Consider the following 27,238-nt stretch of genomic DNA (forward strand, 5'->3'; position numbering starts at 1 on the left):
TGAGTATTATAACACATCATAACTTGTATTACTTGTTAATGAATATAAGATGTGTTAACTTATATTACTTGTTACTGAGTATTATAACACATCATAACTTGTATTACTTGTTAATGAATATAAAATGTGTTAACTTGTATTACCTGTTAATCAGTTTTTCATTTGCATCTGTTAAAAGTTTATTTTCATTTCTTAGATCAGTTATACATTCTTCCAGCTGGAAACAAGAATAAAATTTGGTAAAGTTTGCTGTTCTCCATCTAAAAATCAAGCCTTATAAAAAGAGAAAAGACAGCAATCAGTCCTAGTTGTTCTTCCAATGTGAAACCATTCACTCTGGCTGATACCTAAAGTTACCATTCACTGTGGCTGATACTTAAAGTTTTTTCTGTTTACAACATCAACTAACTAGCATCAATGTTACCTAACAAATACATAGAATAATATAATAATATACAGTTTTGTCACAGAGCACTTTCTAATGTCTTGAGGGAAACTTGGGTATAGATATGACTGACTGACTGTGTGGCAAAATATGTTGAAATATCAACTGAAAACATAACTACAAAGATCTACAATGTGATATCTCATGCAGGAATTTTGAAAGCACAAATCTGTATGTCTACAAACCACACTGAAACAAAGTTAGAGACCAGATACGTATGAACCACGGTAAATATGTAAATACAAAAATATACTGAACCTGTTACACTAAATCAAATTTTAAACATTTACAGTTATCGCATCATAATTTCAAGTACAACACTAAAATGATTCACTTGATTTATGCTAGTCAGGTCTTGTAAGGTACATAACACATCAGAATACAAGAAACTACACACTTCAGACACAGCTCTTTGATTTGCTTTCAGCTTCCGAACTTCTCCTTGCAGCGTGAAGGTTCTTCCTCTTTCTTCCTTCAGCTCTGAGTTCAGGGTCTCTATTTCTCTTTGTAATTCTTTAAAACTGGTTTCTGTAATCCTTAACTTCTATTGAAAGAAAACATACACTATATTTTATCATAATGTTAAATACCAGGCCCTCTGTGATTAACAAAACACATATTATCTTTTATCATGAATGTCAAATACCAGTCCATCTGTGATTAACAAAACACATACTATCTTTTATCATGAATGTCAAATACCAGTCCATCTGTGATTAACAAAACACATACTATGTCTTATCATGAATGTTAAATACCAGTCCATCTGTGATTAATAAAACAGACACTATCTTTTATCATGAATCTTAAATACCAGTCCATCTGTGATTAACAAAACACATACTATCTTTTATCATGAATGTTAAATACCAGTCCATCTGTGATTAAAAAAACAGACACTATCTTTTATCATGAAGGTTAAATATCAGTCCATCTGTGATTAACAAAACACATACTATGTCTTATCATGAATTTTAAATACCAGTCCATCTGTGATTAAAAAAACAGACACTATCTTTTATCATGAAGGTTAAATATCAGTCCATCTGTGATTAACAAAACACATACTATGTCTTATCATGAATGTTAAATACCAGTCCATCTGTGATTAACAAAACACATACTATGTCTTATCATGAATGTTAAATACCAGTCCATCTGTGATTAACAAAACACATACTATGTCTTATCATGAATGTTAAATACCAGTTTATCTGTGATTAACAAAACACATACTATGTCTTATCATGAATCTTAAATACCAGTCCACCTGTGATTAACAAAACACATACTATCTTTTATCATGAATCTTAAATACCAGTCCACCTGTGATTAACAAAACACACACTATCTTTTATCATGAATGTCAAATACCAGTCCATTTGTGATTAACAAAACACATACTATGTTTTACCCCGAATGTTAAATACCAGTCCATCTGTGATTAACAAAACACACACTATCTTTTATCATGATTCTTAAATACTAGTCCATCTGTGATTAACAAAACACATACTATGTCTTATCATGAATCTTAAATACCAGTCCATCTGTGATTAACAAAACACATACTATGTCTTATCATGAATCTTAAATACCAGTCCATCTGTGATTAACAAAACAGACACTATCTTTTATCATGAATCTTAAATACCAGTCCATCTGTGATTAGCAAAACACATACTATCTTTTATCATGAATCTTAAATACCAGTCCACCTGTGATTAACAAAACAGACACTATCTTTTATCATGAATGTCAAATACCAGTCCATTTGTGATTAACAAAACACATACTATGTTTTACCCCGAATGTTAAATACCAGTCCATCTGTGATTAACAAAACACAAACTATCTTTTATCATGAATCTTAAATACCAGTCCATCTGTGATTAACAAAACAGACACTATCTTTTATCATGATTCTTAAATACCAGTCCATCTGTGATTAACAAAACACATACTATGTCTTATCATGAATGTTAAATACCAGTCCATCTGTGATTAACAAAACACATACTATCTTTTATCATGAATTTTAAATACCAGTCCATCTGTGATTAACAAAACAGACACTATCTTTTATCATGAATCTTAAATACCAGTCCATCTGTGATTAACAAAACACATACTATCTTTTATCATGAATTTTAAATACCAGTCCATCTGTGATTAACAAAACACATACTATGTTTTACCCTGAATGTTAAATACCAGTCCATCTGTGATTAAAAAAACACATACTATGTCTTATCATGAATGTCAAATACCAGTTTATCTGGGACTAACAAAACAGACACTATCTTTTATCATGAATGTCAAATTCCAGTTTATCTGGGACTAACAAAACAGACACTATCTTTTATCATGAATGTCAAATTCCAGTTTATCTGTGATTAACAAAACAGACACTATCTTTTATCATGAATCTTAAATACCAGTCCATCTGTGATTAACAAAATCACACACTATGTTTTATCATGAATTTTAAATACCAGTCCATCTGTGATTAACAAAACACATACTATGTCTTATCATGAATGTTAAATACCAGTCCATCTGTGATTGACAAAACAGACACTAACTTTTATCATGAATCTTAAATACCAGTTTATCTGTGATTAACAAAACAGACACTAACTTTTATCATGAATCTTAAATACCAGTTTATCTGTGATTAACAAAACACATACTATGTCTTATCATGAATTTTAAATACCAGTTTATCTGTGATTAACAAAACAGACACTAACTTTTATCATGAATCTTAAATACCAGTTTATCTGTGATTAACAAAACACATACTATGTCTTATCATGAATTTTAAATACCAGTCCATCTGTGATTAACAAAACAGACACTAACTTTTATCATGAATGTCAAATCCCAGTTTATCTGTGATTAACAAAACAGACACTATCTTTTATCATGAATCTTAAATACCAGTTCATCTGTGATTAACAAAACAGACACTATCTTTTATCATGAATGTTAAATACCAGTTCATCTGTGATTAACAAAACAGACACTATCTTTTATCATGAATGTTAAATACCAGTTTATCTGTGATTAACAAAACACATACTATCTTTTATCATGAATGTTAAATACCAGTTTCCTTTTACTAAGAAAACATCTTTTATCGTGAACATTAACCCTTTTGCAACATGCTTGGTATTATATACACGTTCATTTACATATTTGCACACATTAAGTATTTGCACTATAACATTTGATACAGCATGTGTATCTTCACAAAACTTGGTGGACGTTTAGTAAACATTTGTTCGGGAAAATAGTCTTTTTCATTATTAATCTGAGTTTAAAGTGATTTAATGTTATGATTGAAAAAAACTATTATTTGTTCCAAAAATCTCAAATATTATTTGCACAATCTCTTAAACCTCCTAAATACATTCCAAACATATCTTTTCAGTAAGACTTTATATTTTGTGTTTTCTATTTTCTAACTATGTGTAGTCTGTCACTTAACTAACCTTGTAACCATCATCAAAAAAATTAGGAAATAAATAAAAATTATGCTTTTCTCATGCATCTATTTTTCTCAAAATATAAAGTATTACTGAAAACAAATGTTTGAAATGTATTTAGAAGGTTTTAAAGTTTAAGCAAATAACATTTGAGGTTTTTAGAACCAAGAATAGTTGTTTTTCAATCATAACATGAAATCACTCTCCACTCACACTAGTAACAAAGAACACTATTTTTACAAATAAATCTTTACTGAAAGTCTACAAATTTTGTGAAGATACACATGCTGTATCAAACGTTATAGTGCAAATACTTAACATGTGCAAATGTGTAGAGGAACTCTTGTATATTATACCACCCTGTAGTGAAGAGGTTAGTTGATGAAACAGTTGTTTTCATGAAAATGTGATCCAAAACCAGAAACAATGTCATATCAACAGAACTTGCCAAGGTTCAGTTTAACTTACAAAGCTGTCTATACTTTTACAATTTCACCAAAAATATTTAATGAGTATCAAACACTAATACAAGTTTTTGTCATGTTTTTTTTTTTTTTTTATCTTGGGAAAGACACTTGCCTTGGACCTACCTTATATACCAAGTATTTCATCAATTGTAAGTCTTTCCCAAAACGGAGTACTGCATACGGAATTGTGTTGTTGCAATTAATACAGTTACAACAGAATTTTGTTGCCACAAATGTACCAATTTTGAGGAATGGTTACACCATCCTCCTAATTAAGTGTTACATCCAATAAAACTCAAAAACCAACCTCTTGTAGTTCCGAGTTCTGGGTTTCTAGAACAAGCAGATTACTAGACTTCCGCTTTACATCTCTGTGGAGTCGAATAAGGTCTATGTTCTCCTGGATGCGTTGTCTTAAGTGAACAAGAAAGAAATAAGGTGTATTATAAGATGTGGAAATAAAGGTTTTGTCTTAAGTATACAGGAGAGAAACAAGGTGCATTACAGAATGTGGAAATAAAGGTGCAGTCTGATGTGAACAGGAGAGAAACAAGGTGTGTTATAGAATGTGGAAATAAAGGTGCAGTCTGATGTGAACAGGAGAGAAACAAGGTGTGTTATAGAATGTGGAAATAAAGATGTTGTCTAAAGTGAACAGGAGAGAAACAAGGTGTGTTATAGAATGTGGAAATAAAGATGTTGTCTAAAGTGAACAGGAGAGAAACAAGGTGTATTATAAAATGTGGAAATAAAGGTGTTGTCTAAAGTGAACAGGAGAGAAACAAGGTGTATTATAAAATGTGGAAATAAAGATGTTGTCTAAAGTGAACAGGAGAGAAACAAGGTGTATTATAGAATGTGGAAATAAAGATGTTGTCTAAAGTGAACAGGAGAGAAACAAGGTGTATTATAGAATGTGGAAATAAAGATGTTGTCTAAAGTGAACAGGAGAGAAACAAAGGTGTATTATAGAATGTGGAAATAAAGATGTTGTCTAAAGTGAACAGGAGAGAAACAAGGTGTATTATAGAATGTGGAAATAAAGATGTTGTCTAAAGTGAACAGGAGAGAAACAAGGTGTATTATAAAATGTGGAAATAAAGGTGTTATCTAAAGTGAACAGGAGAGAAACAAGGTGTATTATAGAATGTGGAAATAAAGATGTTGTCTAAAGTGAACAGGAGAGAAACAAGGTGTATTATAGAATGTGGAAATAAAGATGTTGTCTAAAGTGAACAGGAGAGAAACAAGGTGTATTATAAAATGTGGAAATAAAGGTGTTATCTAAAGTGAACAGGAGAGAAACAAGGTGTATTATAGAATGTGGAAATAAAGATGTTGTCTAAAGTGAACAGGAGAGAAACAAGGTGTATTATAGAATGTGGAAATAAAGATGTTGTCTAAAGTTAACAGGAGAGAAACAAGGTGTATTATAGAATGTGGAAATAAAGATGTTGTCTAAAGTGAACAGGAGAAAAACAAGGTGTATTATAAAATGTGGAAATAAAGGTGTTGTCTAAAGTGAACAGGAGAAAAACAAGGTGTATTATCAAATGTGGAAATAAAGGTGTTGTCTAAAGTTAACAGGAGAGAAACAAGGTGTATTATAGAATGTGGAAATAAAGATGTTGTCTAAAGTGAACAGGAGAAAAACAAGGTGTATTATAGAATGTGGAAATAAAGATGTTGTCTAAAGTGAACAGGAGAGAAACAAGGTGTATTATAAAATGTGGAAATAAAGATGTTGTCTAAAGTGAACAGGAGAGAAACAAGGTGTATTATAAAATGTGGAAATAAAGGTGTTGTCTAAAGTAAACACAGGAGAAACAAGGTGTATTATAAAATGTGGAAATAAAGGTGTTGTCTAAAGTGAACAGGAGAGAAACAAGGTGTATTATAAAATGTGGAAATAAAGGTGTTGTCTAAAGTAAACAGGAGAGAAACAAGGTGTATTATAAAATGTGGAAATAAAGGTGTTGTCTAAAGTGAACAGGAGAGAAACAAGGTGTATTATAAAATGTGGAAATAAAGGTGTTGTCTAAAGTGAACAGGAGAGAAACATGGTGTATTATAAAATGTGGAAATAAAGGTGTTGTCTAAAGTGAACAGGAGAGAAACAAGGTGTATTATAAAATGTGGAAATAAAGGTGTTGTCTAAAGTGAACAGGAGAGAAACAAGGTGTATTATAAAATGTGGAAATAAAGATGTTGTCTAAAGTGAACAGGAGAGAAACAAGGTGTATTATAAAATGTGGAAATAAAGGTGTTGTCTAAAGTGAACAGGAGAGAAACAAGGTGTATTATAAAATGTGGAAATAAAGGTGTTGTCTAAAGTGAACAGGAGAGAAACAAGGTGTATTATAAAATGTGGAAATAAAGATGTTGTCTAAAGTGAACAGGAGAGAAACAAGGTGTATTATAAAATGTGGAAAAAGATGTTGTCTAAAGTGAACAGGAGAGAAACAAGGTGTATTATAAAATGTGGAAATAAAGGTGTTGTCTAAAGTGAACAGGAGAGAAACAAGGTGTATTATAAAATGTGGAAATAAAGATGTTGTCTAAAGTGAACAGGAGAGAAACAAGGTGTATTATAAAATGTGGAAATAAAGGTGTTGTCTAAAGTTAACAAGACAGAAATGAGGTTTTGTATGAAATGAACAGGAAAGAAACAAGACATATAGGATTTTAAAATCAAGTTTTTGACAGTCATAAAAGTTGCATAAAACACCATTTTACTAGGAACATAATTTCTTGAAGAACCTGACTTATTGGTAGTTAATACCACCTTGTTGACTCTGTGGATAACTCTAAGATATAAAGAAAACTTGTACTGAAATGATTAAAACACAAAAAAATGTTCAAAACCTAAATACCTAGTAACAACTTTCCTATTTCACATTACTGTGTTTACATATAAAAGTAAAATGAGCCCTAATCTTGTACACAAACAAAAATGTTACTCACTTTTGTCCTTCCGAGACCTGTCCTTTTAAAGCACAGATTTCCTCTTCTTCCTCAATAGCTCGGACCCTCAGCTAAAACAAATCAATTTTAATCCACAAGTTATAACATTATATGCATCACACACAACAAAAACTAAATGTATGAATAAAACAATATATGGCATTTCAACTGTAATGACTACAAGATGAGCCAAGCCAGGCATGTCACAATTATAAAATTATACATCACTATAAACACTATTTCCACAACTAGTTAAATAAAAAACTATAGCTACTTATAAAGTGAAAAACATTACACAGAAACCACTGAAATCACCTGAAACAATAAATAGATTTAACATCAAAACATAAAAAAGCTAGAGAAACAGAATTACAGTCATTAGAATCACTACCAAGAGGGGTTAGATCCAAACACTGTACTAAAGATGGTAACCTTACATAATGTATTATTTTACAGTAAATAGGTTAAAGTAACACTATAACAGTTTACCACTTATAACCAACTAGAGGGTTCAAATCCAGGTACGTCAGCTCCAGATGGTGAGCTTACAGTATACACTAGATTTGGTCAGTATCACTGTAACAGTTTACCAGTTATAACCAACTAGTGGGTTCAGTTACAAATTGTAAACTCAAGATAGTGAATGTATAGTATATACTAAGTTTTGTATCACTGTAACAGTTTACCAATTATAACCAACAAGAGGATTCAGAACTAGATATGTCAACTCCAGATGGTAAACTTACAATATATACTAAGTTTGGTGAGTATCACTACAACAGTTTACCAGTTATAATGAAGTACAGAGTTCAGATCTAGGTATGTCAACTCTAGATGATGAGCTTACAGTATATACTAAGGTTGGTAAGTATCACTATCATAGTTTACCAGTTATAATGAAGTACAGAGTTCAGATCTAGGTATGTCAACTCTAGATGATGAGCTTAAAGTATATACTAAGATTGGTAAGTATCACTATCATAGTTTACCAGTTATAATGAAGTACAGAGTTCAGATCTAGGTATGTCAACTCCAGATGATGAGCTTACAGTATATACTAAGATTGGTAAGTATCACTATCATAGTTTACCAGTTATAATGAAGTACAGAGTTCAGATCTAGGTATGTCAACTCTAGATGATGAGCTTAAAGTATATACTAAGATTGGTAAGTATCACTATCATAGTTTACCAGTTATAATGAAGTACAGAGTTCAGATCTAGGTATGTCAACTCCAGATGATGAGCTTACAGTATATACTAAGATTGGTAAGTATCACTATCATAGTTTACCAGTTATAATGAAGTACAGAGTTCAGATCTAGGTATGTCAACTCTAGATGATGAGCTTACAGTATATACTAAGATTGGTAAGTATCACTATCATAGTTTACCAGTTATAATGAAGTACAGAGTTCAGATCTAGGTATGTCAACTCCAGATGATGAGCTTACAGTATATACTAAGATTGGTAAGTATCACTATCATAGTTTACCAGTTATAATGAAGTACAGAGTTCAGATCTAGGTATGTCAACTCTAGATGATGAGCTTACAGTATATACTAAGATTGGTAAGTATCACTATCATAGTTTACCAGTTATAATGAAGTACAGAGTTCAGATCCAGGTATGTCAACTCTAGATGATGAGCTTACAGTATATACTAAGATTGGTGAGTATCACTATCATAGTTTACCAGTTATAATGAAGTACAGAGTTCAGATCTAGGTATGTCAACTCTAGATGATGAGCTTACAGTATATACTAAGATTGGTAAGTATCACTATCATAGTTTACCAGTTATAATGAAGTACAGAGTTCAGATCTAGGTATGTCAACTCTAGATGATGAGCTTACAGTATATACTAAGGTTGGTAAGTATCACTATCATAGTTTACCAGTTATAATGAAGTACAGAGTTCAGATCTAGGTATGTCAACTCCAGATGATGAGCTTACAGTATATACTAAGGTTGGTAAGTATCACTATCATAGTTTACCAGTTATAATGAAGTACAGAGTTCAGATCCAGGTATGTCAACTCTAGATGATGAGCTTACAGTATATACTAAGATTGGTAAGTATCACTATCATAGTTTACCAGTTATAATGAAGTACAGAGTTCAGATCTAGGTATGTCAACTCTAGATGATGAGCTTACAGTATATACTAAGATTGGTAAGTATCACTATCATAGTTTACCAGTTATAATGAAGTACAGAGTTCAGATCTAGGTATGTCAACTCTAGATGATGAGCTTACAGTATATACTAAGATTGGTAAGTATCACTATCATAGTTTACCAGTTATAATGAAGTACAGAGTTCAGATCTAGGTATGTCAACTCTAGATGATGAGCTTACAGTATATACTAAGATTGGTAAGTATCACTATCATAGTTTACCAGTTATAATGAAGTACAGAGTTCAGATCCAGGTATGTCAACTTCAAATGATGAGCTTACAGTATATACTAAGATTGGTAAGTATCACTATCATAGTTTACCAGTTATAATGAAGTACAGAGTTCAGATCCAGGTATGTCAACTCTAGATGATGAGCTTACAGTATATACTAAGATTGGTAAGTATCACTATCATAGTTTACCAGTTATAATGAAGTACAGAGTTCAGATCCAGGTATGTCAACTTCAAATGATGAGCTTACAGTATATACTAAGATTGGTAAGTATCACTATCATAGTTTACCAGTTATAATGAAGTACAGAGTTCAGATCCAGGTATGTCAACTTCAAATGATGAGCTTACAGTATATACTAAGATTGGTAAGTATCACTATCATAGTTTACCAGTTATAATGAAGTACAGAGTTCAGATCTAGGTATGTCAACTCTAGATGATGAGCTTACAGTATATACTAAGATTGGTAAGTATCACTATCATAGTTTACCAGTTATAATGAAGTACAGAGTTCAGATCTAGGTATGTCAACTCTAGATGATGAGCTTACAGTATATACTAAGATTGGTAAGTATCACTATCATAGTTTACCAGTTATAATGAAGTACAGAGTTCAGATCCAGGTATGTCAACTCTAGATGATGAGCTTACAGTATATACTAAGGTTGGTAAGTATCACTATCATAGTTTACCAGTTATAATGAAGTACAGAGTTCAGATCCAGGTATGTCAACTCTAGATGATGAGCTTACAGTATATACTAAGGTTGGTAAGTATCACTATCATAGTTTACCAGTTATAATGAAGTACAGAGTTCAGATCCAGGTATGTCAACTCTAGATGATGAGCTTACAGTATATACTAAGGTTGGTAAGTATCACTATCATAGTTTACCAGTTATAATGAAGTACAGAGTTCAGATCCAGGTATGTCAACTCTAGATGATGAGCTTACAGTATATACTAAGATTGGTAAGTATCACTATCATAGTTTACCAGTTATAATGAAGTACAGAGTTCAGATCCAGGTATGTCAACTCTAGATGATGAGCTTACAGTATATACTAAGATTGGTAAGTATCACTATCATAGTTTACCAGTTATAATGAAGTACAGAGTTCAGATCCAGGTATGTCAACTCTAGATGATGAGCTTACAGTATATACTAAGATTGGTAAGTATCACTATCATAGTTTACCAGTTATAATGAAGTACAGAGTTCAGATCTAGGTATGTCAACTCTAGATGATGAGCTTACAGTATATACTAAGATTGGTAAGTATCACTATCATAGTTTACCAGTTATAATGAAGTACAGAGTTCAGATCTAGGTATGTCAACTCTAGATGATGAGCTTACAGTATATACTAAGATTGGTAAGTATCACTATCATAGTTTACCAGTTATAATGAAGTACAGAGTTCAGATCTAGGTATGTCAACTCTAGATGATGAGCTTACAGTATATACTAAGATTGGTAAGTATCACTATCATAGTTTACCAGTTATAATGAAGTACAGAGTTCAGATCTAGGTATGTCAACTCTAGATGATGAGCTTACAGTATATACTAAGATTGGTAAGTATCACTATCATAGTTTACCAGTTATAATGAAGTACAGAGTTCAGATCTAGGTATGTCAACTCTAGATGATGAGCTTACAAGTATATACTAAGATTGGTAAGTATCACTATCATAGTTTACCAGTTATAATGAAGTACAGAGTTCAGATCTAGGTATGTCAACTCTAGATGATGAGCTTACAGTATATACTAAGATTGGTAAGTATCACTATCATAGTTTACCAGTTATAATGAAGTACAGAGTTCAGATCTAGGTATGTCAACTCTAGATGATGAGCTTACAGTATATACTAAGATTGGTAAGTATCACTATCATAGTTTACCAGTTATAATGAAGTACAGAGTTCAGATCCAGGTATGTCAACTCCAGATGATGAGCTTACAGTATATACTAAGATTGGTAAGTATCACTATCATAGTTTACCAGTTATAATGAAGTACAGAGTTCAGATCTAGGTATGTCAACTCTAGATGATGAGCTTACAGTATATACTAAGGTTGGTAAGTATCACTATCATAGTTTACCAGTTATAATGAAGTACAGAGTTCAGATCTAGGTATGTCAACTCTAGATGATGAGCTTACAGTATATACTAAGATTGGTAAGTATCACTATCATAGTTTACCAGTTATAATGAAGTACAGAGTTCAGATCTAGGTATGTCAACTCTAGATGATGAGCTTACAGTATATACTAAGATTGGTAAGTATCACTATCATAGTTTACCAGTTATAATGAAGTACAGAGTTCAGATCTAGGTATGTCAACTCTAGATGATGAGCTTACAGTATATACTAAGATTGGTAAGTATCACTATCATAGTTTACCAGTTATAATGAAGTACAGAGTTCAGATCCAGGTATGTCAACTCTAGATGATGAGCTTACAGTATATACTAAGATTGGTAAGTATCACTATCATAGTTTACCAGTTATAATGAAGTACAGAGTTCAGATCCAGGTATGTCAACTTCAAATGATGAGCTTACAGTATATACTAAGATTGGTAAGTATCACTATCATAGTTTACCAGTTATAATGAAGTACAGAGTTCAGATCCAGGTATGTCAACTTCAAATGATGAGCTTACAGTATATACTAAGATTGGTAAGTATCACTATCATAGTTTACCAGTTATAACCAACTAGAGGGTTCAGATCTAGGTATGTCAACTTCAAATGATGCACTCAGAGTAGATACTAGATTTGGTGAGTATTAGAAGGTTCAGATTCAGGTACGTGAATTCCAGATGGTGAACTTACAGTATATACTAGGTTACAGTTTATCGATCATAGTAACATTATAACACTTTACCAGTTGTAAGCAGACAAAAGAAGATGCAGAGATTCAGATTAGCTGAAATATAGTCTAGCAATTATGAGCAGGCACACATTTGTTAAATGATAGCTTACATAAAATAAATTCAAGAAACTGCATGTGTTACATGAAAAGTGAAAATGTATAGCTGTGAATGTGCTAAGGATACACCACATGGAATTAAAAGCAGAATGGCACAAATTAGTTAAAGACAAAATCAGAGAAACTCATAGATTTAAGTACGTAGTTATATCTCATCAAACAGATTCCTCTGGTTCAATCATACAAGGAGATATATAAAAATTACATTTTGCCTCACATCTTAAAACCATACTACATGAATTCAGCTCCTCTGAGGAAATAACTTAGATTTCTTGGATTGGTTCATGTGACCTTAAGCACATCTCATGGTTTGACTCATGTGGCTTTAAGCACATTTAAATATCTCTGATGTCCTGGTTTCATTCCTGCAGCCAAAATTACATTTAAATAATAACTTATATTTCATGGTTTGATTCACATGGTATTTAAAAAACTTAGATGTGACACCTGGTATTTAAATAACTTAGATATGACACCTGGTATTTAAACAACTTAGATGTGACACCTGGTATTTAAACAACTTAGATGTGACACCTGGTATTTAAATAACTTAGATGTGACACCTGGTATTTAAATAACTTAGATGTGACACCTGGTATTTAAATAACTTAGATGTGACACCTTACCTGTTCTTTAAGTGTTTGAATTTCTTGTTCATACACTTCTATTTGGACATTTTGAGAAGTCAACCTGTCTTCTCTAATTTAAGAAAAAAGGTATTACTCTTTAGAAAAAAGGAAAAACACCAATACAGTTACTATATAACAATTTAACACATCTTCTACATAACAATTTAACACAGCTTCTGTATAACAATTTAACACAGCTTCTGTATAACAATTTAACACAGCTTCTGTATAACAATTTAACAGTTACTATATAACAATTTAACAGTTACTATATAACAATTTAACAGTTACTATACAACAATTTAACAGTTACTATACAACAATTTAACAGTTACTATACAACAATTTAACAGTTACTATACAACAATTTAACAGTTACTATACAACAATTTAACAGTTACTATACAACAATTTAACAGTTACTATACAACAATTTAACAGTTACTATACAACAATTTAACAGTTACTATACAACAATTTAACAGTTACTATACAACAATTTAACACATCTTCAATATAATAATTTAACACAGCTTCTGTATAATAATTTAACAGTTACTATATAACAATTTAACACATCTTCTATATAACAATTTAACACAGCTTCTGTATAATAATTTAACAGTTACTATATAACAATTTAACAATTACTATACAACAATTTAAAACATCTTCAATATAATAATTTAATGCATCTTCTATATAATGATTTAACACATCTACTTCAGTAAATGATCACTTTACCAACATGAGAAAATGTGAGATTAAAAGTTTTACTTTACTTGATTAACACATTCTTCTATTAACACACAGATATACCAGATAAACACCTAAATCTACAACATAAAACCCTTCTTTTTAATACAACTAACACTATGAATGACCAGCTGTCTCACTTCTGTATCATAAGGTGTTAACAACTAGTACAGCTCAGCTTATAATATGCCTCACTACATAAACAAATGCTAATATTTATTATGACCATGATTTCCTTGGCAAAGGCATCATGAAGAACTGTTTCACCAAATACTGACAGTTCAAACATTAATTATTTGCCTAACTTTAAAAGTGAAGACATGTTTGAAGAAAATGTAACTTTGGAAGAACACAGAAATACAGATTAACATGGACCTATAAAATGCCACACGTAAACATTTATAAAAGAAACAATGTATTGCTTCATTTTCCCGAGTACACAAAAGATTAATTTTTGGTAGTCAGAGAGTTACAGCAGTGTACTAGACAGCAGAGAGAAATGTTACATTTTGTTTACAAAATAACATGTTCACACTGTTGCTCATGAGGCTTGGAAGACGAACTACATAAACCTTAAGTCACCTTATAGTATGGCCAAGAAAAAAACACCTTACTCTCCATGTTTAAAGAACAATTAGATCATAAGGTTTATATTAACCTCTGACCAATGTAACCTAATTACATAGGTCAGAATTAAACTCCACTCAGAAATGGGTAGAGCAAATTAAATACATTTTTCTTATACTTTTATTTAGAAGTTATAATTTTTCCTATACTGATAACGTAACAGGTACTTACCTCCCTTAGAAATAATGTTATTCTTATTCAGTGTTGCCCTCTATATGCAGACTATTTTTTTTATCTCCATGCCAAAAAGTTGTTGCTCCCCCTAATTGAAATTTAAAGATTTCAACGTTCTCTCAAGCATATCATGTGTCACCTCTCCACCAATAAGAGCATGACATACTTATATGGTGCACATTGATCCCTATATATTCCCCTACAGAAATTTGACAGGAGACGTAGTGGAGAGGAATGAGTGGGAAACGTGAGAGGAGGTAAGTATCTATCAGAAATAAATTTTCTGTGTAGGAAAATTATAACTATCAACACGGTACTTACCTTCACTCACAAAATTGGCTGGAACTCCACAATGAATAGGAAGAGGAAGAACCAGTGAAAGAATGATAAAAGTATCCCCTCAAAATGTCAGATCCAAAAATCAGATGAGGGGAACCTCTTTGCCCCACTGTGAAATGTGAAGAAGATAACTGTGGTAACAGAGTGGAACATATCTAAGCAGGAGAGAACAATGTCAGGGTCCTGTACTGAACCATATAAAATAAATACAACTCAATCACACAAATAGAAAATTGGGTAAAACAATGGATGTGCGCTTTCAGGTATAGAGTGTCTAGGGCATGAAGGACCATACTTGGTAAATCAACTATATCCAACACCCAATTTGTTGGAAAATGGCATCCACAGTGGGCATAGAATGAAGATTATATCATCTTCTCCTCAAACCCAAAAGACTAGGGGCATGAGAATCACTCCATCTCCAAGGTATATCACAATTATTATCATTGAATTCCCAAACCAGGGACCCAATATCCAGTATCAAAAGGATATTTATTAAATGCAATCAACTCCCCAACTGGAAACTGACTGAAACCACTCAAAACAGTAACATCCCCATATTAAGACAGAACTGGAACAATCCCACATACCACTTCTGTGAGTGACCCACAACACAGATGAAGGATATCAAGGGACAAAGACAGACAACCTAAAACATGTGAGGACATATGTTGATTGTTTCTACTCTAAATCAGAAACCCAGCCTCAGGATACCAACATCCCTGCAGGGGTAGAATGAGGAAACCCAATTAAATGCATGAAATGCATTCCATTACATATCACTCCTTTGTAATTGTATATAGCAAAGTGGGGGGCATTATCTCATCTACAACTATAGAATACCTCTGCCAGACTCTGCACTGAATGGTTATAAACATTATAAAGGATGCCTATGTTGTTGACCACCCCAGACATTTGTAATTTGAAAGTGGTTAGGAATCCCATACTCCACAAGAAAGAGGGGTGAATACACAGTGGAGAGTCCAGAGCAGCATCACTAACTGAGACAGTGCAACGGGTGACCACTAAACCTTATTTTGAAAAGTAAACCATACTGAGCTATTCAATACAAGCAAGACAGGAATGGGCAGTTATCCCCTTGTACTTTACCCACATAATTCATGGGTGGTACAATCAAGCACATGCATGTTTACAAAATATTGTGAGATTATTCACCTACAAATGATCTTGTGGAACATCCAATCACAACATGTGAGACCATGGAATATAAAGTTGTAGTGTGGATTTCAAGTTAAAGAATACCTGGTCAGGCACTACTTATCACAGAGCAGGATCCATATAATGATTAATGATGAGAATGTTTCTGAAAGTATTAATAGAAAATCACTGAAGAATGGCCACTAGTGGAAGATGAAAACCCAATGAAGAAGAAACTGTGATATCATATACTTAATATGAGATAAACATACTAGACACAGTCCACATGCATGATTGTAGAATTTCCTCCAATGGACAACGATAAGAAGTGAGAGAAAAAGTGAGATGTCTAATCTGATGAGAAGACACCTGAAACAAATTCTTGAAGACAGAAAGCAGGTTAGAATAAGAATAAACCAACTGGATCAAACATTAGACCCAATTAGTAAGGGTTAAAGGTGAAAGATCAATAAAGGAGAGACCGCCAGGGATAAATAGTTAATAACAGATACTACAAAAGAAAGCTGTATGAGCAATATAAAAACAAAGACTGGATGCAGAATCCTATCCAGATCTGGTACATGATAAAAGATGAGAAATATAAGGAAGAGAAAAAGGCAAAAAAGAGGAGCTACCTATCTGAGCCACCAACGTCTTTGGAAGGAAAGAACAATCTGGATAAAGGTTAGTTGGTTGGTTTGTTGATTTAGTGTTTTATGGCACAAAGCAGCTAGGTTATCTGCACCAAATGTCTAGTAAAAAGGTAAAAGTAAATTCAGTAAAATTCATAAAAGGAAATTAAATTAAACAAAAAGTTTTTTTTAAAAAACATGAATAGCATAAAACCAATGTTTAAATCTAGTCTACAAAGTCAAGAGAAAAACTACAGTAATTCAAGTTGTCAAGGACTTTCTGTAGCGTGATTGTAATAATCATAACTCACCAGGAAGACGAACAGGTAAGTACAAAACCACCATCAGTCACCTGAAATTGGCCTTTCCAGTCCTGGTTTCGAGTTACTTAATGTTACGGCCAGTTTCTAATTTCAAATTAAACTAGATGAATTGTGTTTTTCAAAAAGGTGTCACATTAGAAAGGTGTAAAATATAAAATAAAAAACTTAAATGGCATTAAAAAGATTAATGGCCTTTAAAAAACTAAAAACACTACTAAGGTGAACAGTGTCGCCATCACCAATAACACTGTCTAACGTTATGGACAAACCTTGAGACAGAATATGCTTAAAATGATGCCGTCGTTGTGAATTGTAATGATGACAAAAAAGTAAAATGTGGCTGATTGTGATCTGAGTGTTACACAAACTACACACTGGTGCAACAGTTCCAGATAAAAGAAAACGATGAGTTAAAAAACTGTAACCAATGCGTAGTCTAGTTAGAACAACTTCCTCTTTCCTATCCTTGAGGAAGCAGGATGGCCAAAGTCCAGTATAGGGTTTTATTTGGAAAAGCTTGTTTTTGTGTTGCTCACTCCAAGTCGACTGCCAGCTGGCACAGAGCCGAGCCTTGAATACAGGACCATAGTCCATGTATGGGACAGGCACAGCAGTGATAGTGCCAGAGCAAATAGACTTGGCTGCAGTTTCGGCAAGCTCATTCCCGTGAGTACCAATGTGGTCCAGTTTCCAGAAAAACTGGATACAAGTAGATGTTAAAGAGAAATGGGCCAGTCGGTTTTGAATATCAACGAGAACAGGGTGTGAACCAATGTGAAGCAATTCCAGGGCCAGCAGAGAACTAAGCGAATCAGTATAATTCGTGCAGTTTGAGTACTGTTTAGCTTCTACGTGATCCAAGGCAAGAGAAAAGGCATGCAGTTCAGCAGTGAAGCTGTAGAGGGGATTCTGTGCAAAACCACCGAACCACAACAAACCATGGCAGAGCCCACACAGTCACCTGATTTCGAACCATCTGTATAAATAGGAATGGAAGGATGGTTCAAAAGATCTTCAGCAAATAGCAGACAGTATTTCCAGTGTTGCAAACAGCAGAGGTGCAATGAAGGTTCATGAGACTATGTATAAGCTCTGAACTGGGAAAGTGCAGAATGCCCCAGTGCAGAGCCAAAGTCCTCAATGTTGAAATGGGCCTAGCATCTTTAAGGCCAATGGTCTGACAGAGCCATAGTCCAGTGATCCACAATCGAGTATCGATCAAATAAGAACATGATATATCTTTAGCATAGAATGACGATTCACTCTCCAAGTGGTGGAAGAGAGGACATGGAAAATGTTCAGTGTCCTTGTACAGTCTAAACATAGCTGCTTGATGTGTGGTATAAAGGTCAGCTTATGGTCAAACATAAGCCCCAAGAACTTTGTCTCAGGGACCACAAGCAGCACAACTTCACCAATACGGAGTTCAGCATCAGAGTGAAAACCCTCATTGTCGCAAAAGTGCATGCAAATGGTTTTAGAGAGAGAAAGAAGTTAAAGCCTTTTGCTGTGGTCCACTTCAGTAAACAACTGAGGGCAGTCTATAGCTGCCGCTCAATATACCTCATGTTCGATGACTAGCATGAGATGTGAAAGTTGTCGATATAGAGCCCATTTGCAACAGTGAGAGGGAGTTGTTCAATGATGGCATTAATCTTTATACTGAAAAGTGTGACACTCAGAACACAGCCCTGAGGGACTCCAAGTTCCTGTAGAAAATAATGGGAAAGTGTTGAACCCATATGAAATCGGAATTTCCTGTTCCTTGAAAAATTTTTAATAAAAATAGGCAAATAGCCATGTACCCATATATATGGAGGTCTTGCAAAATGCCATACCTCTATGTTGTATCATAAGCCTTCTCAATGTCAAAGAATATTGATAAAAGATGTTTTCATTTTAAGAAAGGATTCTCTGATTGACATTTCAAGTCAAATCAGGTGGTCCATGGTGTAGCGCTGTCATCGGAACTCACACAGGATGGGCGAGAGGAGGTTGTTTGATTCAAGGAACCAAACAAGACGAGCATTAACCATCCTCTCTGAGGTCTTACAGAGACAGATCATCAAAGCAATTGGATGGTAGTTTCAGGGAATCTTGGGATCCTTCCCAGGCTTGGAGAAAGGCAGAACAATAGCCTGGCACCAGGCATCAGGAAAAACATTCTCCTGCCAGATCAGGTTAAAAACAATCAGAAGGATAGCAAGAAAAGCAGGAAATAGATGGAACAGCATCTCATAATGTATATCATCAGGTCCAACTGATGTACTGCCAGACTGATGAAGGGCAAGTTTGAGTTCCACCAGTGTAAAGGGATGATTATAGTCATAGAGACAATCAGCTCGAAAGGAAAGAGGTAATTGCTCTGCCCGAGTCTTGATGACTAAGAGGGTGTAAGAAAGACCAAAAGTGCTAGATATCTGGCAAAAGCTTTCACCTAGAGTATCAGCGATGCTCTGGGTATCAGCCACTTCCTGGCCATCAGAGAGCAAGATCGAGAGGGTGACTGAGTGATAATGCCCACCGACCTATTGAATCTTGTCCCAAATGACTTTGGAACTGGTGGTAGAGGATATGCTGGTTGTGAACTTTATCCAAGATTCCTTCTGACTTTGACGTCTTACCCAATGCATTCAAGAGTATGGGATATCTACGGAAAGTATCCCAGGCTCATTTTTGAGCCTTCCGTGCCATGTGACAGGTAGGATTCCACCATGGATGAAGATAGAGTGGAAAACATGTCAAGGTTTTAGGAATACATTGAGCAGCTGCTTGTATAATATAGTTACTGCAGCCACAAGAAATCAGTCATCCATGTAATAGTGAAAATTCAACCCGAGAACATGGAGATGTTAAGTAAATGCCTAGAGTACCTGACAGAAAACATAAAGAGCAGAAGCAAGCCCAATTGGTATGGTTCAAAACTAAATACATCACCCCAAATATGCCAAATGGAAAATAAGGACAAGACCAAATTGACATAGGTATATGGAAATAACTATTGGTGACATCCATAAACCTACACCTTGAGAAAACACCAACCTCAGGGTGATAAAAGACTCCATGTTAAACAGAAGCAGGTAAACAAAGTGGCTAACACAAGATATAATATATGATTGGTTTCCTATCCCTAGTTTTGTGATGAATAAAAACTTGTGGAAGGAGAAAGATCTCAAATCCTCCTCACAAAACCTGATGAACCAACTGATCCTTAATGCAGAAATGCTAGTGATGAAGAAAAGTAGCAAACCAAGCTTCCACTGCACCAAAACCCATTAGGTAGTCACTGGTATTGGTGGTGATGCAAGGTGTATCAAAAACCAAAAAACGATGATAAAAAGCAGGCAAAGAAGAAAGGACAGGTAAAGACTGTGAAGGGGATTCCAACAATGTTGGAAAGGGGAGTTAGGTGTTAGATCAATGCCATATGTGGCTCTAGTGTTTCCAGGATCATATCAAAAATGTATCACCACAGAAATGGGATCATATATTAATTCCAAAGATAAGTTGATGGTTAATGAACCCCAGCTAAAATTGCATCATAACCTAGAAGGTTCCAGCAACATAGAAACATTATAAGCAAAGCCAAAAACAAAAATAACAAATGAGCTAGCATGGAGGAAGGAAAGGAAAGGGTATCCTAAAAAATCCCTCAAAATATTTGTGGAGAGCCTCAGAGAAGAAATATACCATAAGAGTTCTAACCATAAGATACAGGCAAGAATACTCAGTCAGAGAGAGAAATGGGAGTCATCCGCCCTCCCTCCAAACAGGCAATATGAAACATAGAAACTGTTGGTCCAAAAAAGAATAGTCAGCATGACAGTATAAAAGCAGAAACTGATCTGAGGCCAACAGGTGATGAGACATGCTAATCCAATCACCTAATTGTGAGGCAAGTTTATCAACATGAACCCGTATATAAGGAGAAGGAGCAAGAGCCAAAAAAGGGGTGAGAAGATTGATCATGGGGTAACAAAAGATATGGCTCATAAGAAATAGGAAAAAGATAAAATGTGTTACTTCCAACAGATTCCTCAGATGAGAAATTGGAAGCTAAAACAAATCAGTAGGCAGAAACAGATAAACTTCTCATTGGTCTAAACAGGCTATGGCTATCTGAGAAAAACTGGGGCAATGAGCAGAATCAAAGATGATCCAAGTAACATTTGACATCCAGCAGATAAATTAACTATTGAATAACCAACACCTGATTTCTGAGAAAGAACACTAATCAATTATGTGGCCACCAAAGTGATGACATGAACTTTAATATTCATATTAAAGAAACGTCCACCAAACTGAGTGGTGAAAAATAATAAGACTGTAAGCAATTGATAAAATCTGAAAGTGAAGGAATTCTCTTTGAATAAAAACTAAATGAATTAAACATATTCTCTTCATGAAGAAGCGTAAGCAAAACAGAAGCACGTCTGCTTATACGACAAGAACTGATGGTTCAGTAGAAGAGTACAGAGGGTGTCTGTACACTGTGTGAGAATTTTATCTTTCTATAGGTGAAGAAGTGGCACACAACAACTTGCATGAGACACACATTGAAATCTTTAAATTTCAAAAGTCGAGGAGTAGAAGGTTCGCATAGCAAAAAAGAGAGTACAAATAGAGGGAAGCAGTAAATGAGCATAAATAGTTGGGATAAACTGCACAATCATTAATGACCAACAACTTGCACATAATCAGTTGCTATGATAATACCATTCCAATACTTACAGTTGCTTTATCTCACTCCGAGCCTCATCTAGCAGATTAATTACATATGGGGGAAAAGCTCCACTTGGACTGACTCTGAAAAATTTATTCTTCTATAACTAGTCTATACTCATTTACTATATCCTTGATAACAAAACTATAAAATTACACAAAATTATATAATAGTACTGAGAGAACAACAGTGTCTTAAACATCAGTATTGTAGTACCTACAGAACATCAGTGTCTTAAACATCAGTATTGTAGTACCTACAGAACATCAGTGTCTTAAACATCAGTACTGTAGCACCTACAGAACATCAGTGTCTTAAACATCAGTACTGTAGCACCTACAGAACATCAGTGTCTTAAACATCAGTACTGTAGCACCTACAGAACATCAGGGTCTTAAACATCAGTGCTACAGTACCTACAGAACAGTCTTAAACATCAGTACTGTAGTACCTACAGAACATCAGGGTCTTAAACATCAGTGCTACAGTACCTACAGAACAGTCTTAAACATCAGTACTGTAGTACCTACAGAACAGTCTTAAACATCAGTACTGTAGTACCTACAGAACAGTCTTAAACATCAGTACTGTAGTACCTACAGAACAACAAGGTCTTAAACATCAGTGCTGCAGTACCTACACAACAATGTGTTAAACACCAGTACTGTAGTACCTACAAAACAACAGTGTGTTAAACATCAGTACTATAGTACCTACAGAACATCAGTGTGTTAAACATAAGTACTGCAGTACCTACACAACAAGTGTGTTAAACATAAGTACTGCAGTACCTACACAACAAGTGTGTTAAACATCAGTACTGCAGTATCTACACAACAAGTGCCTTAAACATAAGTACTGCAGGACCTACACAACAAGTGTGTTAAACATCAGTACTGCAGGACCTACACAACAAGTGTGTTAAACATCAGTACTGCAGTACCTACACAACAAGTGTGTTAAACATCAGTACTGCAGTACCTACACAACAAGTGTGTTAAACATCAGTACTAACACAACAAGTGTGTTAAACATCAGTACTGCAGTACCTACACGCAGTGTTAAACATCAGTACTCACGGTATCTACACAACAGTGTGTTAAACATCAGTACTACGAGTATCTACACAACAGTGTTAAACATCAGTACCACGGTATCTACACAACAGTGTTAAACATCAGTACTGTAGTATCTACGTGTGTTAAACATCAGTACTGTACGGTATCTACGTGTGTTAAACATCAGTACTACGGTATCTACGTGTGTTAAACATCAGTACTGCAGTAACTACAAAACAGTGCTTTAAACATCAGTACTGTAGTATCTACACAACAGTGTTAAACATCAGTACTACGGTATCTACGTGTGTTAAACATCAGTACTACGGTATCTACATGTGTTAAACATCAGTACTACGGTATCTACATGTGTTAAACATCAGTACTAAGGTATCTACATGTGTTAAACATCAGTACTGCAGTAACTACAAAACAGTGCTTTAAACATCAGTACTGTAGTATCTACACAACAGTGCCTTAAACATCAGTACTGTAGTATCTACACAACAGTGCCTTAAACATCAGTACTACAGTATCTACGTGTTAAACACTGTAATATCTATAAAATTACAGTTTGTTAAACATTACCTTCATATTCAACTCACTTTCTTAAAGATATATGTACAGTAATAATTAAACTATCAAAATGTAATATCTAACTTGATACATAGTTTTAAAATGTCAGTTCATATCACAATCTCGACATCAGAAAAACACAAAGGCTCAAGAAGTCTTGATAGAAAATGATAAAATCCTATAATGTAAGTGCTTTGAAAAGGTCCACCTTTCTGAAGCTCTTAGAATACAGAGTTTTATTACTTTGTATTAACAGATTTTACAGGCAGTACTCAACCTCCTATACTTCAATGTACTATATGACAAGTGGTACACAACCAACTTTATTAGAGATAATACACAACCTACTATACTTCAGATGGTATTCAATGTACTATATTACAAGTGGTACACAACCCACTTTATTAGAGATAATACACATCCTACTATACAGTACTGTACAAAAGAGTTATGACAGAAGAATAATCTTATCATTATTTCCAGTTTATGTGGCTAATTCTTCCATACCAATATAGAAAGTAAATTTCAACACTATGGTAATGTTTTACTGATCCCTGTTGACAACTGAATGAGCCAGGATGAGAATATTCATAATTATTTAGAATCCCCATGCACCTAGAGCATGTCATAAGGATTCTGCTTGAATGAACATACTGATCAAGTTTAGGGTCTAAAATAACTGTCATGGTACCCCATACAGTGTCTTAATTATATAGAAAGAAGCTAGCATATGGTACTGATATATACTAGAAGAAATCAATGTAATAGTACTTCACAAATAAACCTTGACACAAATAGTATTTAACACTATACATTAAGTTTTGTTCTCATGCTATGGCCCAAAAAACAGAGAAATGTCAGTAGAGCAGAGAGTTTGAACAAAAGCTTTACATGATGCTTGTTGGACTCTCTGACAAATTGTTGCAGAATTGAAATGCTCTCTAAACACTCACGTACACACCCAATATCATGAGAATGAGACAGGTAAATTTGAAAATAGGAAAGGAAGAGGCAGAACACCTACACTCAATGATACTAATGTTAAGTATCTTTGTTTATTCAGCCTTTAGGATAGAAGGAAGATTACCACTGACCTCAAGCATGACATACATGACCATGTACCAAAAGACAGAAAAGTGTCCAGCTATACAGTATCAAAACAACACAATGAGAATGGAATATTTGGTCATGTATCAACTAAGCAACTTTGTACTTCAATCTCCAAATATTGTCAAGGAACTGATATTTGCTAAAAGTATAAAACTTTACTGTTTGTGATTAGTATAGGTATTATGGAGGGAGGCATCCATGTTTGAAATATTTGGTTCAAAGTGTAGGGTGTACATCAGGCAGAAGAAAAGTGAAGGACACCTACCTCACCACATAGCACCTATCAGTGTACATCAGGCAGAAGAAAAGTAAAGGACACCTACCTCACTACATAGCACCTATCAGTGTACATCAGGCAGAAGAAAAGTGAAGGACACCTACCTCAATACATAGCACCTATCAGTGTACATCAGGCAGAAGTGAAAGACTTACCTCACTAAATAGCACCTATCAGTGTACATCAGGCAGAAGAAAAGTGAAGGACACCTACCTCAATACATAGAACCTATCAGAGTACATCAGGCAGAAGAAAAGTGAAGGACACCTACCTCAATACATAGCACCTATCAGTGTACATCAGGCAGAAGAAAAGTAAAGGACACCTACCTCAATACATAGAACCTATCAGTGTACATCAGGCAGAAGAAAAGTGAAAGATACTTACACTCTTGTGCAAATTAATTGAAACAAGACAGAAAATTACAATTTTTTCAATTTTTTGCATTTTATTTCTGAGAATATAAAAATTACTCACAAATTAATACATGATATGACCACCTTTATTTTTCAGAAGATCATTAATCCACTTTGACATCGAGTCCACAAGTTGACTGCAATCTTTACTAATTTTTGGATTTCAGTACTACACCTTAATTATGACCTCAATTAGTTTATATTTCATAGAATAGTCTTTTCCCTGATGTCTTTCTTTACAGATTGCCCAAAGATTTTCAATAGGATTTAAGTCTGGAGAGTTTCCAGGCCAGTCCAGCACCTTTATCCTCATTGTAGTCATAAAATTCTTCACAAGTTTCGATGTGTGGCACAGAGCCAGTTCTTGTTGAAAAATGCAAGATCCATCTGGAAATCTCTTTTTCAATTCTGGAACAACTCTTCTCTGCAAATCTTCGATGTACTGTGGTCCTCACATCATACCTTCTACGATATCTAAGCCTCCAACACCATAGTAGCTGAAAAAGCCCCAAAACAACTTCTTCAAGAGATGTTTTACGAACTGATTGATGCGAGATTCTCAAAGTTTCTCACTTGGAGATCTGCAGACATCCAGACTTCTTTGACCCTGTACGAAGAAATGAGTCTCGTCACTGAATAACACCTTCCTCTATTGTTATTGCACCCAGTTCTTGTATTTCAGACCCCATTGATACCGTTTTTTCTTCATTGAGTTGGTAAGAAGTTGTTTTTTGACTGGTCTTTGCACTTCTAATGCAATTTCAAATGATGTAATAATCCTCAAAATTTCGTCATATATCCCAAAAATAGATCGACTGTACTGCAAAACACAGCTAATGATGCAGTATGTGTAAAATAATGACTATTAAAGGAAATCAGAGGGTCCAGCGAGCCTACACCGGCCATCGTGCTGAATATATTGTAAAATGACCATTTGTTTCAATTAATTTGCCACAGGGAGTACATCAACACATAGCACCTATCACAAAGTATGAGGTGCAGTGTGACAGTTTGGAAGTGTTTTGGTGCTGGTGCAACAGGAGATACTTGTAAAATAGATGGAGCAATGAACAAGCACAACTACCATCTGATATTGATCTGTTATGATATACCCAGTGGTTTACATGTTATTGATAAAATATTCTACTGCCAAGAAAATAATTACTCCAAACATTCATCCAACCTATAAAGAAAATAACTAAGAAAAAACTGATGAAGTAATTCAAATGATTCAATGGCCACACATCTCAATCCAATTGAGCAGATCAGGAATTTTACAGATCAAAAACCAAAATATCAAAAGACACTTTATGGGAGTGCATTAGAGACCCTTGAAGTAAAATTCCAAAGGGAACTTTGATTAACTATATTACAACAATGACTGAAAGACTGTCTGCAATTATTAAAACAAAACAAAGGCAAACAAAATATTAACTGTTTACTGAACTCAAGCATTTTCACTGACTTTCTGTTGTACTAAATATGAAGATTAATAAACTTTTGATGCTGCACCTGGGATTTACCTTACATTGCTGTGTGAAAGTAGCTTGAAATATAATTTTTGAGTTTGTCCTTACGCTTTTGCAAAGTACCGTATTACAGATGACATTTAACTACTATAGTATAGATTCTATTCAAAACACCATATTACACG

The 27,238-nt window shown here is 34.1% G+C and overlaps 1 protein-coding gene across 11 annotated transcripts in view; it reads right to left on the minus strand.

The window, feature by feature from the left end:
• The window catches only part of LOC143234765 (protein fantom-like), an 84,432-nt gene that overhangs the window by 43,917 nt on the left and 13,277 nt on the right, over nt 1-27,238 (minus strand). For 10 of the 11 annotated variants that reach the window (XM_076472365.1, XM_076472360.1, XM_076472366.1 and 7 more), the window contains 6 exons: nt 22,156-22,230; nt 13,413-13,485; nt 7,368-7,438; nt 4,711-4,816; nt 843-989; nt 144-217 (listed from right to left, as the gene is read on the minus strand). In XM_076472365.1, coding sequence (XP_076328480.1) covers nt 144-217; nt 843-989; nt 4,711-4,816; nt 7,368-7,438; nt 13,413-13,485; nt 22,156-22,230 — 546 coding nt within the window. The remainder of the gene's footprint in view (nt 1-143; nt 218-842; nt 990-4,710; nt 4,817-7,367; nt 7,439-13,412; nt 13,486-22,155; nt 22,231-27,238) is intronic. The other variant, XM_076472368.1, reaches the window with a different exon arrangement.

Source organism: Tachypleus tridentatus, chromosome 12 (assembly GCF_004210375.1).
Source record: "Tachypleus tridentatus isolate NWPU-2018 chromosome 12, ASM421037v1, whole genome shotgun sequence".
NCBI lineage: Eukaryota > Metazoa > Arthropoda > Merostomata > Xiphosura > Limulidae > Tachypleus > Tachypleus tridentatus.